General features: G+C 34.3%; 3 protein-coding genes across 3 annotated transcripts; 2 read left to right on the top strand and 1 right to left on the bottom strand.

The window, feature by feature from the left end:
- The first annotated feature begins 3,691 nt into the window (after window positions 1-3,691).
- LOC132640478 (2-hydroxyisoflavanone dehydratase-like) lies at window positions 3,692-5,507 on the top strand. Its single transcript, XM_060357078.1, has 2 exons — window positions 3,692-4,129; window positions 4,716-5,507. Exons 1-2 carry the CDS (start codon window positions 3,777-3,779, stop codon window positions 5,323-5,325), a joined length of 963 nt encoding a protein of 320 aa, XP_060213061.1. The 5' UTR covers window positions 3,692-3,776; the 3' UTR covers window positions 5,326-5,507.
- Window positions 5,508-5,858: 351 nt separating this feature from the next.
- LOC132640477 (QWRF motif-containing protein 7) lies at window positions 5,859-12,476 on the top strand. The gene is made up of 5 exons (XM_060357077.1): window positions 5,859-7,737; window positions 8,771-9,007; window positions 10,565-10,654; window positions 10,868-10,975; window positions 12,336-12,476. The coding sequence occupies exons 1-5, from the start codon at window positions 7,123-7,125 to the stop codon at window positions 12,408-12,410; spliced, it is 1,125 nt and encodes a 374-aa protein (XP_060213060.1). The 5' UTR covers window positions 5,859-7,122; the 3' UTR covers window positions 12,411-12,476.
- A 98-nt stretch (window positions 12,477-12,574) lies between these two features.
- LOC132640476 (leucine-rich repeat receptor-like protein kinase TDR) lies at window positions 12,575-18,775 on the bottom strand. Its single transcript, XM_060357076.1, has 3 exons — window positions 16,428-18,775; window positions 15,430-15,921; window positions 12,575-13,136 (listed from the first exon to the last, which is right to left on the bottom strand). Exons 1-3 carry the CDS (start codon window positions 18,604-18,606, stop codon window positions 12,733-12,735), a joined length of 3,075 nt encoding a protein of 1,024 aa, XP_060213059.1. The 5' UTR covers window positions 18,607-18,775; the 3' UTR covers window positions 12,575-12,732.
- Window positions 18,776-19,504: the final 729 nt, after the last annotated feature.

Below are 19,504 nucleotides of genomic sequence, written 5' to 3'. Positions count from 1 at the left end.
TCTTCTCCTTTGCCACGTTGTGAGCAACGTTCTTCGACAACGTCAGTCGAATGACTCCCAGAACTTGTCTGTCGAGGAGATCCCAATCTGCTTGCTTCATCTCCTCTGGTTTCGGACTCAGAGGTTCATGAAGCTTTCTGCCATATAAATAATCTTCAATTTGCATTCTCCAGAACGCAAAATCTGTACCATCGAATTTACCGATGCCGTGCGTCGTACCATCTTCGCCTCCCATCGTTTCTAAATCACAACACAACCTGTTGCTCTGATCCCAATTACACTCAAAAATTTTACCACAGAAAATTCTCTCAAAGACCTTCTCTTACTTAGGCCTTTCACTAAGAGTATTTCTCTTAGATTTTTTTCTCTCTTGGGATGTGTATAGCAAATGATCTTAATGATATCTTACAAATGAACCATAAGCTACCTATTTATAGGAATGAATTTCCTATGATGAGGTAAGCGCTTACATCACGACTATTATGAGGTAAGCGCTTACATCACGACTATGTGAACAAAAGAATTGACTTGTTTGGCCAATTCCACACCTAACAGTTTGATCATGTGTTCCTTCAGTTAATATTAGATATATTTTAAGAATTATATATATAATATACCGAGTTTAGTCGGGTGACCATGTGTTCACGTGACTCATTTTTTATGTCTAAATTCGCCCCTGATCCTAACGCCGATCCACTACCTGAACCGACCCATCCCTTTTATTCAAATGAAAAAGAAGCTCAAGCGCTCATATTTCTGATCATTTTTTGGAATAAAAAGGGAGAGCGTAAGTATGAGCGATTGGGAATTTTTTGGAATGAAAAGGGAGAACGAAAATATGAGTGTTTGAGCATTTATTTGGGAACAAAAAAGGACGAGCACAAATATGAGCACTAGAGCATTTTTTTTTTTTTTTTAATAAAAAGGGATGTGTCGAGTCAAGTAGTGTGTCAATTTTAGGATTGGTTGAGTTTTAAATTGGTCCAGGTCATAAATTAGTGTTTTAACTATTTTTTTAAAAGAATATTAAACTTGTCAAGTCATTAATTCTCTCTGAGAAATAAAAGTCCAGCTAAAATGACCACTAAAATGAATTAGGTAAAGTAAGATGACTTTTGAAAAATATAAAAAAAAATCGATGAATTTGATGACCAAGTATCACAATGTGAGTGACCACTCAGCAAATCTACTCAAAATCTGAGGTATTATGACTTATATATTAATATATACTGAGAAGGTGTGTTCACGTGTACTGTAACTTGTTCTAGAGTACCATTTTACATATTTTTTATTTAAAAATCTCAACAGACAACTCACACATATATACTAAAACGACCAGTCAACTCATACGCCGTAATCATATCCAGCTGTGAAATCACATATGCAATTTATCATGCGCATACATACAGTATGTATAATAACTGAACATGTAATCCATCATACATATAGCCTATAATGTTAAACTCGCATATGAGAGATACCTATAACATTATACTAGCATGGGAGGATGTATATATAAGATAGTCATGGTATAGAGAAAACAAACGAGACCTGTATAATATCACCAATACAAACACACAAACATAACATATGTGGCCCCGGTACCCGAATGTGTTCTCGTCACATCATGACTCACATATAAGATACTCCTTGTTAAAGAGTCCCACATCGGATGAAAAAGGGACGGGTGATCTCCTTATATGGACTTGGGCAATCCTCCCTTCATGAATTAACTTTTGAGATTGAGTTAGGATCAAGATTCATTTCTATACATGGTAACAGAGCAGACAGAGGTCCTGGAATCGAGTACCACCGCCAATCATAATAAAAAATAATTTTCACGTGCTTGACCCATGAAACAACTACTACAATATTTAGCTCCCTGTAGTCGTGGACAGTGAGCGGATCAGCCAACCTGTTCATTACCGATCTGCAATCATCCAAGAGAGGTGAGCAATGAATATTATGGCTATGTAATAGATTAACAATCTCACTAGCATCAACAACAATATGGAGTGGAGTAAGATTGTGTGTCAGTTCAAGAAGTAGGCACTTTGAAACCCAATGATCGTACTAGAAATTAACGTGATTACTAGGGGAAAATTTCCGATGACACCAACTTGACAGTATTTCCATCCCTTGGTAATATTTGACCAAGTGCGAGAGATTGTCGAGTGAGTGATAAGGATCCTATGACCATATATTGTATCTAGAAATTTTGCGAGTATGTTGAGAATGAAAAATTCTCCAGGATATACTTGCAAGGAGGGATTTATTTTTGTACGAAGATCCTGTATGTCCAAACCCCCCATTATCTTTGGGTTGGTGACAGTCTTCCACTTAATTTGAAAAAAGAAATATGTTTAGTAGGTGTCATATAGGAAAATTAAGATGGGACATGGAGATTTAATGGAGTAGGGGTAAATATGGATTTTTTTTAGAGTACAAGGACAAATATGATCCTAAAATTAGATGGCAAATATGTTGAAAAAGTATAACGTAGGGCAAATATAATTTATTTATGAGAGTACAAGGACAAATCTGACCATTTCCGTTATTAAAAATAATTAATCATAAATCTCAAGATCGATACTTTGAAGGTAAAGAGATTCTTTACATTTAATTGTGGAGCTTGCGGGGAAAAAGTGAAAAAAAATGAATTAGGTTAAATTCAAACCAACCAAATGACAATGAGAAGGGTTAAAAGCTTACCCGCATCACGTGTAAACACGTGATTTAGTTAGGTTAACCATAGTTCATAAAACTTAAAAGATAAACTAAGGTTCTAATTTTTTGAACAAAAAAAATTAAAAATGAAGTAAAGGCAATAACGTAAGTTAGAAAGGTCTATTTCTTTTATTTCCTGTGCTCTTCTTCTTGGGGAAGCCGGTTTTGCATTTTATTTCTTTGGTCTCTTGTTTCCCCATTGGAATTCACAAAGTTAACTCCGAAGGATATTGTTGGGAGTTCACATATGAAATTTTTTATTATTCTAATTCGCTTAGAAAATGAAATTCTTCATGTAGAATGATTTGATATTGCTATTATTATGAGACATTATTTGATTAAAAGGAGAAACTAGGGAAGGTTTTCGTTGCTTTTAGAAAGTACCATATCATTTATACACATTTGTAAAAAATTCTTGATTGCTTTTGTTTATAACTGCTAATGCTAATGTCCAGTTGGTAATGAAATATGATGAATGAAAAAAGTTCATGTTTGCAATGGCCAGTAATGGCTTTTGTGTTGTGGTTAGCAGCAGCCGTAGTACTAGATTGACTTAAGGGAGAATAGAACGATCATTAAGTTTTTGATAATATTGTTAATTAAGATCGCGTGCAAAACACATTATATTGTAGTTAACTATGATAAACTTTAATAGCTGCAGCTAAATAGAGTGACATATGTCATTTATTTATTAGCTGAATATAAACACCCGATGCGCAGGTAACTTTCACCGGAGGATGACAGCCACATGTTAGGCAAAATAGCGATTATGACTTCCAACCAAATACCAATAATTCAAGCAAAGGCGTCCCCATTATCCCAAAATGGAAAGTCCATTTTCTAGCTATGCCAACGAGAATAGAAATTAATTGGATGTGGACAAATTTTTACAAATTGTCGGTGCACATAGACATTCAACAATTTGCACGAAAACATAAGAGTGATGTTGTCTATATATAAATTACCAAGACTATATTCCATCTCCAACCCAAAAGCAATATTTCCATAATCTCTGTTTCTAATTAACATACGCACACTCGCTTTCTATTATGGCAGCTTCCTACAACCCTGATGAGGTGGTCACCGATTTCTACCCTTTCTATCGACTCTATAAAGATGGTCGAGTAGAGCGTTTCTACGAACTTTATGGTATAACCGAAGTTCCACCATCGCCAGAAGATCCTGCCACGGGTGTATCATCCAAAGACGTGAATATCTTCCCTCATGTCTCCGCTAGGCTTTACCTTCCAAAGAACACCACAAGCGATCAAAAGCTGCCCGTCTTAGTGTATTACCATGGTGGAGGACTTGTGTTGGGATCTGCCTTCTTCAAAACGGAACACTGTTACCTCAACCATTTGATTTCTGAATCAAACTGCGTCGCTATCTCTGTAAATTACAGGTATGGGCATTAAATGGGTGGGTTGAGCTGAATTTGACTCGCACAAAAGTTACTTGGACTAAAATGAGCTAAACAGTGGGTCGTAACTCAACCCATCAAACTCTCACTAAGTTCTAATTTGTTTGTTTGTTCTTTTATAATTTCTTAAGTACCTCATATATTTTTTAATTATAACCCTCCGTCTCAATTTATGTGAACCTATTTGGCTGGGCATAAAGTTTAAGAAAAAATAAAGATTTTTAAACTTGTAGTGTTAAATGAGTCACATATATTTTGTGTTGCTATAAATCATTACATAAAGATAAATTGTTTCCAAATATATAAATGTGTAATTCTTGTTGGCACAAACTAATAAGAAAATAGGATCATATAAATTGAAACGGTGGAAGTATCAAACAAAAATATATATACTATCTTTCTAAAAAATATTTCGACAAGCATTTTCATGAGTCCATTTGAGCTACATAGCAACCCAATTTTTAGATGAACGGGCCAAAATGAGTTGAGCTAATAAATGAGCTAATCAACTTGAATGAGTTGAACGAATCATGTTTTTATTGTCTAACTTTGCCACCCTTAATTACAGGCTTGCCCCAGAAAATGACTTGCCGACACTTTACCAAGATTGTTGGGATGCCCTTCAATGGGTTGCTTCACACGTTGATGCTACCACCGTTAACAAAGAACCATGGATAGAAAACCATGGTGATTTTAACAGAATGTTTGTAGCAGGGGACAGTGCTGGGGGCAATATAGTTTATAACATAGTCATGAGAGCCGGTAGAGAAAGCTTAATTGGAGATGTGAAACTCTTGGGTGCCATCTTGGCTTTCCCTTTCTTGTTGTTCCCATCGCTCGAAAACATTGAGCACACTATGATCTACAAGCTTTGGAATACCATTTGCCCGCCGTTTGAACATGGAATTAATAGCCCAATGGTTAATCCAGAAAAGAGCCCGAGCTTATCTAGATTAGGGTGCTTGAGACTTTTCGTGTGTACTGGGGAGAAAGATGACCTCATCCCAAGAGAAATTGTAATTCGATTCGTCGAAGTTGTAAAGGAAAGTGAGTGGAAAGGAGAGATAGAGTTCATTGAGGTTGAAGGTGAAGGTCACTGCTTTCAGGCTGCTAATCCTGAAGCTGAGAAAGCTAAAGATCTGATCAAGAGCATGGCTTCTTTCATCCGACGGAAGTGATTGGACATGTGTCCTAGGAGTTACTACTATTATTATTGATTCTTCTAATCTTGAAAATTAGCGATGAGTAATATTTACACTAAACATGTTTAATGGTGACAGTGGCGGACCCAGGATTTAAGGGTCGTGGGTGCCTCATTAAAATTAATAAAAATAAAATCCCTAGCAGAGGTTCGAGCCCAGGTTCCCTAGCCACCCAAATCTTTAAAGTTCCGTCTGGGAATCAAAGCACCCAGCTGTGTTTTTGGTTTCCAGGGTGCTTTTTGAGTTTTTATATCAAATTTTCTATATTTTTTAAATAACTATACCTAGTCTGCGTCGGGTTTAACGGGTGCTGGAGCACCACTAAATTGAACATAGGTCCGCCCCTGAATGGTGAATATTTTCTTGGAAGTGTTCTCTTGTGCCTCTAAACTGTTAGAAGCTGTTATGCATAGTACTGCTTAATATTGGTTATGGATTATATATGAAGCTTGTTGAGTCGAGGGTCTCTCGGAAACAGCCATCCTACCTTGGTAGGAGTAAGGTCTGCGTACACTCTACCCTCCCCAGACCCCACGTTGTGGGATTTCACTGGGTTGTTGTTGTTGTTGTTGTCTTGTTGAGCATTAAACAAAGGGTTGAGGCATGTTTGCCAAACTATTTAATGCTGTATTCATTAAGGAAATGCCAGACATAGTATTCAGCAAATTGTCCTTTTAAGTCAATTTTTCTGTATACATACAGGGGTAATATCCTTACACATGAATTCTAAAACGGACACATGAAAGTAGTGCTATTAGGGTGGGTTTCTTATAAACTTATTACTCTGCTAAGTTGTATTGCAGAAGCTAATTGGAGGTACACATGAGTCTATATGAAAAAAAGGAGGCATGTGAATTTTGGATACGGAATGGTTATTAGAAAAAAAATAGAATCTTTTACCTAGCAATACAAAATGGGCCCTAATTACCTATCTAACGAGAGAACCACGCTTTCAAAAAGGGTCATTTGCACTTCTGTCCATATTTTGTGCTGGTCTTTAATTTTTGCATTTTTGGCTTTCAAAATTAAACTTATGCCTAGAAAGCAGATAACTAAATCTACCACGGAAGTTCTCTCCCATGGCTTCTACAACCAGCTCTTCTCTCCACATACATTTTTCTATCATTGTATATTATTCTATGTCATATGTATGCCAATTAGTACAGTTGACATAAGCATTACATATATGATATATATTCACATGCACAAAATATACAAGATATATATATATGTCATACACACAACATATAATAATAACTTGTATGTTGTTGTATGTCGTGTGTATCACTCTGTGTACAGTGATGCATATAATTACTTAAAAGTATCTATAAAAGTGATATTGGGAGCCCCTTTTCTTATGAGGGTGTAAAATTCTCTTCTTCTTCTTCTTTTTTTTTTTTTTTTTTAAAGGAAAAAAAAGAAGACAGAGAGATGGAAGTGCATACCATCTAAACCAACAAACTTGAACCGTTGACCTCCAAAAAGTCCTCTTCAAAAAGTCGTCCTCATTTGTCATATAGTCAGTCGACCAATTTTCGTGTTAGCCTCGAACTACAATTTGGTAGGAACAAAAATTATTAACGTGCTCTCAACTACTAGCCATATATATTATATAGTTTCTCCACACCTGCATTTCTTGCTCTTATGACTAGTTGCTCCACACCTGCATTTCTTTCTGTTATAACTAGTTGTTTTTTAAATTTATACATTAAAATTGTTCTCCCAAAAATACACTCAAACCCCAAAAATTAAACCTTATAACAATTATCATCAATGGAGAAAAATCGCAGTCGAACAATTCCTCGATCACCTGCCAATTCTCCTCGATTACTAAGAAGCAAAAGTGGAATGTCACTCCCTGAAATTCACACAGTTGATCCTGTTCCACCAAAACTTGTCAATCGGTCAAAATCAACCACGAAATTGCGATCATATAGTAGAGGAGAAGAAAATATTAGTCCATTGATGATCAAGAATAACAAAAAGTTTCAAGAAAATGGAGATCATAATCGTAGTTTTGCTAAATTCCTGCAACGCGATAATGGATCATCAAGATCAACAACAACAACAACGTGTGTTAGTACTAATAATTCTCGTTCTGCATGGGCAATGTCACCAGGACGTCCATTGCCTAATTCGACTGTGCCTATAGTCCCTAAGTCTCCTAGCTCGAGGAAGTTAAAAATGGACACGTCTAAGGACAATGGTGGTGGTGGTCGTGGTGGTACTGTTGCTAGTGTTTTGAAGTATTTTAAGCAGAAAAAAGTTTCACCGGTGTTAGAAGAAGATTTTCATCAATATCGTCTCATGAATAATAGGTTAGTACAATGGAGATTTGTCAATGCTCGTGCTGAGGCTTCTATGGCTGCAATCAAGAGGGTTGCACAGGTACTTTTTCTGAATTCTTCCATGTGTAAAGTTATTTAGGTGATCAAGTATTTTTTTAAAATTTATTGTATTAGAGTCATAAATTTAATTTTTATGATGAAGAAATAACTAATATATGTATCAGAAAAATAAGAAAAAGGGCCTAAAAAGTTAGATTTGGTCCAAGAAAACACAAGTAGGTGCTATGTATATCAAATTGCTATGTAAGTGCAGCCACGTTCATCAACTCATTTTACATAATATCCACGCCACACCCTTTACAAATTAAAAGAATTATTTTCTAACCCAACCTAATTACTGTTCTATGTATTTCACCATATATATGTGGTATCATGGGGTTTTTCATCTTTTTAAGTGGGGTGGAAATATGGGTTTCTTTTATATTGTTGAGTGGTGCAACGTGTTGATTTTATGTAAGGTGAGTTGTTGATACGACTTTCTACTTGTATTTCTGGAACCAAATTTAACAATCTCTGGTGTTTTTTTTTTCTTGTAATGTGTATGCATATTAATTTGAGTTTTTTTTTTTTTTTAATTTAGTTTTACAATTTTGATGCAATAAACTTAAAGTTAGGACAACAATATATGAAGCTAGCACTACAAAATATATGAAACTAACACTACAAGAAAAAAGATATTTGACAACAATTTTTTTTTGTTGCCATAGATTGATTATTGTTGTAAAAAGTACTTTTGGCAACAAAAAAAATATTTTTGTTGCATAAAATTTTTCCAACGGCTGTTATTGTAACGATGCGCGACAACTTTTTTTTTTATTGCCAAAAGTACTTTTTGCAACAATAATCAATATTATGACAACAAAATTAAATTGTTTGGCAACAAAAAAGTTTATTTGCCAACAATAAAACTAAGTTGTTGCTAATATTAAATTTTTTGTTGCCATTTCTATACTTTCTTGTAGTGTAACCATGCATACTTTAGTGTAGCTCCATTAGTTAATTTCCACAATATAATAGTGCATATTCTGATTTTTTTTATTTTTTTTTTGGTGGTGATGCTTATGGAAAAACAGAAGAAGCTGTTCAATGTATGGTTAAGAATCTCAATTATGAGAAACTTCACTGCTGAGAAGAAAATTCAAGTCCAAAAATTGAAGCATGATATTAAAGTAAGCAGGATAATGAACTCTCAAGGTAATTTGCTTAGAGAGTGGCAAAGATTAGAGGTAAAAAATTCTGAAGCTGTTGGAAGGGTAGCCAGGAAATTATCAGCAGTTTCTCTTTGTCTACCACTAGTTGATGGAGCTGAGGTATTAATTCTTTTTTGTCTAACATCATCTTTTAATTATTTATTGGTTGTCTTATATATGTCATTTTATTATTTTTTGTTCAAAAGACTTTTAGTTCACTTTTACATATTGTTTAATGTTTACCCTAAAACTGGGAACAGTTGAATTTATTTGTAGTTTAAAGAGTTCGTAATTTGTTTTGTTATAAATGGACGAAATAAAATCAGTAATAACTATTATAATAATCAATCAGGTAAAAATGTATTGAAGATTATATAAGCTATAATTGAATAAATAAGCCTGGATGTTACGAATTCTCGGAGCAAATCCTTTGTAGGGTTCGCTCCTGTATAACAAATAATAGCTTCGGCTCTAAGCAGATGAGAGTTATTCCAATATTAAAGTATAAACAAAATAGCTTGTTGAAAAGACTGAATTGCGCATAATAAGTAGAAAATGATTGTTATACGACTTCCTCTTCAAGGATTGTTAGGCTCCTTTTATAGTATAAATACATTAGCTCTTTAGCTATGATTAAATTCTAATAATGAATAATAATGGGTAATAAATGACGCCTTAATTCTGAAACGTAACGTTAATTAGCTTCATATCTGGACCGGTCATATAACGTTATTCTCCCATTAATGACCTGGTGCCACTACTTCTGCGGACTTACTCCGGATGTCATTGAGGCTCCTTACTCGAATTAAATGGGACAACTTGTAGCGCTCCACCTTCTTCTGCCACATGCTCCAATACCGTTATGCCACGTGTCGAGTTGTATTTTTCCATGCATACACATTTTTTTTTAAAGTAAAGGGATAATAGTGTTTTTGATCTTTCAATTATTGGTAAATTTCCTTGTGATATTTGGAAAAACATATTTAACCTTCAATTAATTGAAAAAGTAATTAACTTCAATAGTCGCTCCTCCAAACTCCAAACCACCCCCGATTAAACTAAATATAGTCGGCAGATGTATAATTTATTTATCCATGTATAATACATGTATAAGTAGTATATAATCAGTGTATACAGGCTAAGAAAAGTAAATAATGAATTTTGTCTGCTATTTGTGTCACGATCCCTAATTGAAATGTGTTATTGACCCCTTTATGTAGGAACATGTTATATTTCAAATATATTTACTATTTAGAGTAATATTACTGTTACATTTGTAGTAAGGATACAAGCTTAACATAATATATAGGTAAATATGTACTCACCTTTGTCTGTTTAGCTGTCCTACTTTAAAATGCATATCGTGACATTAATGTTTTGTCACTCTCTACAAATTTCACGTCATAAAGTATTAAAAAAATACGATGTAAAATGTTTTATTATCAATATTTTAAAATATTTAAATAAAACTAAACAATTACAACATAGAAGTCGTTCAATTCTAAAAAATTCTCAAGGCAATTCATATTGACATTTTACAAAAAGAGATCGATCAATACACAGTTTAACTACTTCACACATCTGTAGTGCATGGGTTTTCAGATATAATAAATGGAAATAATTAACTAATGCAAAAGATAAATATTGGAGAAAATTAATTTTCTATTACTTGGACAGGCAAAAGTTACGGCGGTTTATGATGCCATCATCACAGCTGAGGAAATCATTGACGGTATCCAGGAATTTATTATGAATATGCAATGGCAGGTAACAAAAAAAATATTATCCATTGCAAAAATGTTATATATATATTCATTATTAAAAAGACGTTCGAAAATTGGCTCATTGGTAAGGAATATCCAACGAAAAATCCGTCCGAAACATATTCGACGAGCCAATTTCCGTCGAAATTCATTTTTTTTAGTAGTGATTAGAATATTGAAGAAAATTAGTAACCACTTTTTGCTATTTATTTTGCAGGTTGAGCAGTCATGTTATTTGCTCACACAACTTATAGTCATTTTAAAGCAGGAGGAAGAATTCTTGGAGGAGCTAGAAACTCATATAAAAACAATTGATTCCTTAGAGGTCAGAGCTTTTAATTTCCTTTTATTCTTTGATGACTATTAATTAAACATGCAGAGTTTTGTTGGCCATGAAAATTAATTTTCGCCGTATCAAACACTTATTAATAGTCTGGACATGATTTCAATTCATGATTTAAATTCAGTAATTTTTTATTAGTATTAGACCTAGGGTTAAGATTGTTCACTGAATTATGGTGTTTATTTGGGGCGACCTTAGTCTTTATTTGTGGCGGTTAAAGTGACTTCTTATGGCGACACAATTAGTGGCGGAACTAATGTTTTTATTAAGGGGTGTCAAGTAAACATACAAAGATATCAAGAAGTTTAAACACATAATATTTAGGGAATTTTACACTGTATGCCAATTATGGCAAAATATTTATCCGTTTTAGCCCATCTTTTTTAAATTACCCGCCATAGCCATTTTTTTCTTCTTCAGTTTTTTACTAGTCTTATACATTATTATACACTTTTATACAAGGTTTATACCTTGTCTATAGTAGATGTATAAAGTTATATATTGTTGTATAATATTGTATACAGAAGGTGTATATTGTTGTATAAAGGTGAATATTCAAATTGTGCCTTGAAATGTTGGGCTGTAGGTTTGTAATTTAAAATATGGGCTATGAATATGTAATTTTAACCCATAAATTGTTTATAACTGAAATTTCCCCTAATATATATACATAAAAAATATTTTTTTCTTATCTACACAATATAATTTGGGAAAATTTCAATAATATACAATCTAGCATACAAAATTATATTTCGTAGTCATATTTTTAAATTACACCCCGCATAACCACTTTTTCACAATATACAACAATATACACCTTTATACATCTGGACTAGAACATGTATCAACCTTGTATTAAAATGTATAATAATATATAGAGTGTATAATAATGTATAAGAGGTGTTTATATCCAAGAAAATTCTATTGTATACAACAATATACAACATTTTTTCAATTGTAGTGAGGGTACAAATTTTTGAAGTGGGGTACAAATTGGGCCATTTCGGATAATTTTACAAACATAAGCTATTTCGGGTAATTATTTTTCCTAAATAGTCATAGAGGGTTATTTTCCCATATAAGTTTTCAGCAAAGAGGTGTTAATTGACACCCCTCGGATACATGTGGGTTCCGCCTCTCCGCCACTTGAAGCGATATCACCACTATTGAGATTTAACGACTAGACTTTTTTCGGGGATCATCAAGCTGCCACGAAAATCTTTTTATTTTTATTTTGTAGTGACTTCTTTAATTTGTAACTATAGGTGTAAATTTAGTACATTTATAAGGAGTAAATGTTTTTTTTTCTTTCTAAAACCAAATGGTCTCTTTTTATGTGCAGGTAGAAGAGCAAACCCTGAGAGTACATTGTATCCAATTGGCTAAGGAGATGACTATAAGATGGGAAGGAGCTTGATCCTCGACGATTTTTGTTTCTTAACACAATTTTGAGATCTACGTAATATCATTATATTTTGTTCCATTTTGTTATCCTTAATTCAATATCTATTTGTTAGTTCACAGGATAATTCAATATCTATTTGTTAGTTCACAGGTTTGAATAGAGGAATAATTTCACGGTTGATCACCCAAAAACCAGAACACCTGAATTTCCAATCGTTAAAGTTTTAAAGCAACTATTGACTTATGCTATACCAATCCCCCACAATTTGAAGAGAAATAAAAGGACAAAAGAAAAACAAAAAGAAAAACAAAACCCCCCCAAATCTCCAATTATATTAACACTCCACATTGGCTTTTTGTGCCAAAGAAATAGCACCAACTGCATTATTGTCACCACCACTTCCGGGCAACTTCCTCTTGGGCTTGGCCTCTTGCAACATGGACACAACATCCCTCATCGAAGGCCGGTCAGCCGGGTTCCGGCTAGTACAGAGTAACGCCACCCTGAGCATCAACATCATTTCCTCTCTCACCCGAGGACACGATGCACCAACATTTTTATCTAACACGTCGTTTATATTATTTTTGGTCTTCATCTTGGACCTCACCCAGTCTACAATGCTATGTCCATCGCCAAATTCTGAATCTACCGATCTTTTCCCTGACAAAATTTCCATTAGCACCACCCCGTAACTATAGATGTCACTCTTCTCATCCACTTGCAATGTATATGCATATTCTGTACAATCGAAGATATTAACATAAAGAGTTGGATTAGTAATCTGAAAAATAAAACAGACTACTATTATATGTAGAGTATGTGAAGTTTAAATCCTAAGCATATTTGGTAGACTATATTTGATTTGATTTGGTTATACAACTACAACTAGCACTAGCAAGTAAGATAATTAAGTGAATTTGAATTATCATTACATTTTGGCTTCTAGGCCCCAGGATGTTTGACTATTGAATTTTAAGGTTAAAGAATAGGATAGTACTAGGACTTATAAATTAAAGGGATTAATAATCATGAGTTTAGATAATAAGATCTTGGGTGGGTCCAAAGAATAACATAAAGTGAAAATCAAAAGCCTAAGGGCCAATTCACGCGCAATAGTGCCCATGGTCCCTGAAAGGTAAAATCATAGTAAATCACGGCGAAAAAGAGAGAGAAAGGATAATGGTGGTGCCACCCTTACCCTTCTGCCTCAATTTAGCTTAAAAAGTTCTACTATTCTTGCATATATTTATTATTATTGTTATTTTTTTTTTAAATATGTATTATCTATGTTAAATTATTAACTTAAAATCATCGATCCATCCCTCGAATTAAGAACAAAAGTAAAGTACTGCATGCTAACATACAATTTCTCCCTAGTAATTAGGAGCTGATCGGAGCCAGAGTTCTAGTTATGAATTCAGCAATTTCGCATAAAAAGACATCTGACAATCGGTAAAATCAAGATCAACAGAAACATCTGCTTGAACGAGCTTAAAATTTGCATTTTCGGTCAGTTTTGAATTTAGGAGTCGGAGTTTAGACACAGCAAAGACGTCGCCCTAGCTAGGAACTTAAGTAAAAGAATAAACTCCTAATGAGTAAAGTAAGGCCTAAAGCCTATTGTTAACTGAATGGCGAACTTAGCTTCAAAGCGGAACTGAGCAGTTTTAGTCAAAACTCTGTATTGTGTCAAGTAATTTACTTGATATCTATAAGTAATTTATCCAGTATCTATATTTTTTTAGAATTCAAAACCTATAAATTTTAAATCTGCCTCTATTCCTTATAATTTAATTTTTGGGAAACATATTCCGATTTTTCTCTAGAATGTTGGTGCACAAGTTCAACAATATTATTGTCTACCTAGGGGCGGAGTCCGTGTAGTAGATTCAGATTCAGTAGAACTCAGTAATATTAGGCTCAAATCATATATTTGTGTTAATTTTTTTTATTTAATATGTATAAATAATTCATTCACAACTCAATAAATAAAAACATTATAATTTGAAATTTATAAATTAAAAATTCTGTCACCATCTCCAATTCTACGAGAAACCATTGTGCCATTTGACACTGGTGTGAGCAGGAGATTCACAAAGAAAGTGGACACACATAAACGACGAAGACAAATCATGAAGTTCAACAAATACAAGCATTTTATGACATGACACCACGTTAAACATGCAAGTTCAACCTGTTCGTCATCCTACAAAACGAACTAAACCGACAGGATGACGAAAGATTTTTGGATAAACATAACACTAACAGAAAAAGCACAAACAAAGCTTAAATAATAAGCATGAATAAAATCCGATTTTTTTTATACACATAATAGGGACTAGAGGTAATTTAATCAGATTGTATTGATTATATGAATTGTATTTGACCCAACGAAAGTCATTTTTTTTTTTTAAAAAAAAAGAAAAATTGTATGAGATTATTTTTTAATATTTGGTTATTTAATGAAAAATATTTTTGTAAAAACGTATATTAAAATTTAATAATAACATTAGCAAACGGGGAGTGTCTTGATGAAATCTTTGAGTATTAAAAATAATAATAAGGTCTAAAGTGTTAGTTGGACGACTAATATGAAGTTAATATTAAGATAGTAGAAAGTCCCTTCGGGGACATCCGATAAAAAAAAATAGAAGGAAAAATGATTCAGATTACAAGATATATGATTTTCAGAGTTCAGTGGCGACCTTAAAAGTTGTCACTAAAAATAATGTTATAGAGGCGAGTTAGTGACAACTAGCTCATTGCCACGATTTATAAAAATTTGTGGCGAGTTATATTGGATCGCTACTAATAATGAGCCACTATAAGGAAAATTTTCCTCTCCGAACACAGGTGACTAACGTCATTTTTCTCATTTTGATGGAAAATCTTATTCTATACAGCCATCATACATAACACAACATGAAATGTATTAGATTGTAAATTTGCGCGCTGTGGTTTGAATTGTAATCTCTTAACTACTAGCCGACTCTTGAAAAATAATTCGAAAATTAAGGGATGTGGAACTTACCGGGTGCAATGTAGCCATAAGATCCAGCAATCACGGACATGGATTCGTCACACTCAATCAATTTAGCAACCCCAAAATCAGCAACCCTAGCTTCCATTTCACCATCCAAAAGAATGTTGCTAGGTTTTAGGTCACGATGAACAATGACAGGGTCACAATCATGATGAAGATAACAAATTCCTTGTGCCACCCCTAGTGCAATTTTGTACCTAGTAAACCAATCAGCCACCAAATTTGCATCTTTGTTCTTGTTATGTAACAAGTCATCGAGGCTTCCATTAGGCATGTACTCATACAACAACATGGTACATTCGTTGTTACTACAACAACCTAGTAATCTCACAATGTTCCTATGCCTTACGTTGCCTAATACATCAACCTCTGCCAATACGCCACGTCTTTTCCTTGTTGTCTCCTTTTGTTGCTTCCCGGCCCATAGCTTCTTCACCGCTATGATCTCGCCACTTGGCATTTCCGCCTTGTACACCGTACCTACAAACACAGAGATAGATTCAGAATTTAACCTTAGTATTCAGGATTCTGATTTCTCTGAAAAATATGAGTCCAAAACTTGATATTTATACTGCTAATTTTTAGGAGATTTTGCACATTTCTCGTTCAACTTCACTAACACTATAGATCATCTACTACTTGCGGACCCCATTGCGAGTTCAAGGTGGAAATTGTACACTTGTACCTGTAGACAGAGACAGATCTAGAATATAATCTTAATGAACTCAAGGTTCCAAGTTATTTGAAGTGAGTTCAAAACTTAAAGACTTATACTAATTTTAATGTAAGATCTCGTCCTTATCATTTGAGATTTTTATTGATAAAGTCCACACAGACAACCTATCTAGGTGATGTTAGCATTAAAGAAAAATGTACGCTAGTTCTCTTTTATTTTTCTTTTTCTAATGATTTTCTTCACATATATATAATGAAAAATTGCCCGTTCAATTGAAGTCATTACTAATAATATAGATCGATGTGAGTACCTGCAGACCCCATTCCGATGATCTTATCTGTGGTTGTTATGCTTTCCAGGACATCATCCGCCGTGAAATTTAACCTTTTGAATGCTGTTAACTTCCACGGTCCGATTTCCTTGTCACACGGGAATCTTCGGCTATAATTCAAGTGGAAACATCGAATGGCCACGATGAGGATGAATAGCACTACTCCGAATGCTGCAGACGTGATCCATACTATTAATGCACCATTTGTTTTCTTGGAGTGGTTCGAGAAATCTACTTTCCCGTCTTTGAGTACATCCGTCCTACACGGGTTGTGTATGATAGTACCACAAAGGCCTTGGTTTCCTATAAAGGACGATGGATGGAATGTTGAAAATATGGACCCCGACGAAGGCAATGGACCGGTGAGCTGATTATACGACACGTTGAAATGTTCCAATGTGCTAGACTTTTCGAAAGCTGAAGGAATTGACCCCGTGAGAAAATTATGCGACAAATCAACGTCTGTTATGGAACGAATCGCGGATATTTCCCAGGGAATAATTCCTGTAAGCGAATTTCGTCTAAAATTCAACGAAATAAGCTTTTCACAGTGTTCAATGTCCCACGGAATACTATCATTGAGATTGTTTCCTTCGAGCTCGATTTTGTATAAATTTTGACACCCTTTGAAATCGGGTAGCTTTCCAACGAGACCACTATAACTTGCTGAAAATATCTGCATGCTCGGGGCATTCCATATATTTTCAGGCAAATCACAACCAAATAAATTCTCCGAAATGTTCAAGTACTGCATTTTCACGGCGTATCCAAAATCTTTTGGAATTGGACCCGAAATTTTGTTCTTGCTGATGTCCATGTAAGTGAAATTTGGCAAAAACCCGAACCCTAACGGAATTGATCCGTTGAGTCTATTGTCTTGAATCCTCAGCCTCGATAAAGCCATGCACTTCGTTAAGGATGAAGGAATCTCACCAGTAAACTCGTTCGAAAACAGGATGAGTTTAACTAAGTCGTTGCTGAGGCAAAGATTTGGTGGAATTGGACCAGACAAAAAGTTTGATGAGACATCAAGTTTTTGTAACTTTGCATTTAACCCTAACTTTTGTGGTAAAATTCCAGTAAGTGAATTGTTCCAAAGAGATAATAATTCAAGATTTGGTAACTCACCAATGCCTTGTGGGATTTCACCTGCTAAGTTATTGTTCATCAAATACAACATATTCAGCTCTTTTAACTCTGAAAATCCCAATGGAATTGTGCCTGATAGACGATTATCTGACAAATCCAGTGATTTCAGCAATGTGAGCTGAGAAAAACTCGGAGGAATTGTACCGATAAAATGGTTCTTGAAAAGAAATAAAGATACAAGATTCGTTAAATTCCCGAGCTGAAATGGAATTTCACCAGACAGATTAGCCTGGGAAATATCAAGATAGGTCAAATTTGATAGACAGGAAAATTCATCAGGAACATTGCCAGTGTAATTGTTGTAACCAATTTCTAAATGTTCAAGTTGGTTCAAGAAACTCAATTCTACTGGGATTTTACCACTCAGTAAATTTCCAGCCAGGTGTAAAAATTTCAACTTTGTGAAATTCCCGTAAGTTACAGGAATTTCACCAGCAAAGTAACTGCCACCAAGATTCAGGTACTCAAGATTTTGAAGGCTAACAATTTCTTCTGGCAAAGTGCCTGTGAAGCTGTTGCTATAGGCATTTAAGTGTGTGAGAGACTTGAGTTTTGTTATGCCTGGTGGAAATGTTGAATTAAAGGAGTTGTGACTAATGTCAAGTGACCTAAGAAATGGAAATTGGAAAATGATTGTTTGTAAGGGCCCATCAAATGAATTCCCACTTAAATTTAGGTGGTGTAAGTGTACCAAGAATCTAATATCTTGTGGAATTTTACCAGAAAGATTCCTCTTTGAGAGATTAAGTGTTGTGATTTGGCTTGTTTTTGTGTCACATTTTATGCCAGACCATGAACACCAAAAGGGTTGTGAACCAGAATTTGAGAAAGTGGTTGTTGGATTCCAATCTTGAAATGTATTGTTAGGATCTTGAAAAGAAGATTTTAATGACAAAAGAGAAGTGAGCTGAAGAGGAAAATTTGAAGTAGAGAAAACAAGTGAAATTTGTGTGAGAAAGAAGAGAATTGAGGAAGTTGTAGTGAGAAAGAGAGAAAAGAAATGGTTCATGGTTATGGGGTTGTAGGAAATTTGGTTTGGGAAAAATAGGGTGTGAAAAGATGAGTGGTAAATTTAAGGGAAGTAATGCTTTGGTGGTTAGAATTTGCTTTTTTGCTTTGTTGGATACACAGGGTGATTCATGATGATTAGTTTCTTGTTTTGTTTTGTTTGGTGTGAAGAGATGGAGGGAGAAAGGAAAAGAAAAAGACTTGCATGTAAAATCCCACGAATTTAGCTTATATTTATCCCATTTTACTGTCTGTGTATGCTTTTCTTTTCGGTTTGTCCTAAAAAAAAAAGTCACGTTTCTATAATTTAGAGATAATCTAACGTTAAAATTCTTCATTTATTCTTAATAAGATTACAAATTTTAAAAGTCATCATTTATTTCTTAAACATCGCATCTAGTCAAACAGTACCATATAAATTGGAACTATAAGAGTATGTATTGAGGGGCCGTTTAGTCATAGGGATTAGGAGGGTTATCCTAGTTAAAAAAATCGGAAAAGGGCCAAAATTACCCCTGAACTTTGAAAAATAGTTCATCCATACCCTTCGTTATACTTTAGGGTCAATTATACCCTTACCGTTATACTATGGGGTCAATTATACCCTTATGTCTAACTGCTGCCACGTGGCATCATCCCAGCCCTTCAAAATTATTTTACCTTCAAATAATTTTTTACCCACTAAAATAACTCAACCCGACCCGAAATTTTTTTTTCCAGCAAAAATAATACGGATAATTTTTTCAGCAAAATAAAATAAAAATAATTCCGTATTATTTTTACTGGAAAAAAAAAAATTCGGGTCGGGTTGAGTTATTTTAGTGGGTAAAAAATTATTTGAAGGTAAAATAATTTTGAAGGGCTGGGATGATGCCACGTGGCAGCAGTTAGACATAAGG

The sequence above is a fragment of the Lycium barbarum genome, chromosome 5 (genome assembly GCF_019175385.1).
Source record: "Lycium barbarum isolate Lr01 chromosome 5, ASM1917538v2, whole genome shotgun sequence".
Taxonomy (NCBI): domain Eukaryota; kingdom Viridiplantae; phylum Streptophyta; class Magnoliopsida; order Solanales; family Solanaceae; genus Lycium; species Lycium barbarum.
The sequence above is the reverse complement of the archived record's forward strand: the minus strand, read 5'-3'. Positions and strand labels throughout refer to the sequence as shown.

What these genes read in the sequence shown, in the direction of transcription:
- LOC132640478 (XM_060357078.1), top strand. Translation starts at nt 3,777, where the DNA reads ATGGCAGCTTCCTACAACCCTGATGAGGTGGTCACCGATTTCTACCCT. An exon ending in GCTATCTCTGTAAATTACAG is followed by an intron (nt 4,130 to 4,715) that starts GTATGGGCATTA and finishes CCTTAATTACAG; the next exon opens with GCTTGCCCCAGAAAATGACT.
- LOC132640477 (XM_060357077.1), top strand. Translation starts at nt 7,123, where the DNA reads ATGGAGAAAAATCGCAGTCGAACAATTCCTCGATCACCTGCCAATTCT. An exon ending in CAATCAAGAGGGTTGCACAG is followed by an intron (nt 7,738 to 8,770) that starts GTACTTTTTCTG and finishes ATGGAAAAACAG; the next exon opens with AAGAAGCTGTTCAATGTATG. An exon ending in AAACAATTGATTCCTTAGAG is followed by an intron (nt 10,976 to 12,335) that starts GTCAGAGCTTTT and finishes TTTTATGTGCAG; the next exon opens with GTAGAAGAGCAAACCCTGAG.
- LOC132640476 (XM_060357076.1), bottom strand. Translation starts at nt 18,606, where the DNA reads ATGAACCATTTCTTTTCTCTCTTTCTCACTACAACTTCCTCAATTCTC. An exon ending in CATCGGAATGGGGTCTGCAG is followed by an intron (nt 15,922 to 16,427) that starts GTACTCACATCG and finishes CTGTGTTTGTAG; the next exon opens with GTACGGTGTACAAGGCGGAA. An exon ending in TTATGGCTACATTGCACCCG is followed by an intron (nt 13,137 to 15,429) that starts GTAAGTTCCACA and finishes TCGATTGTACAG; the next exon opens with AATATGCATATACATTGCAA.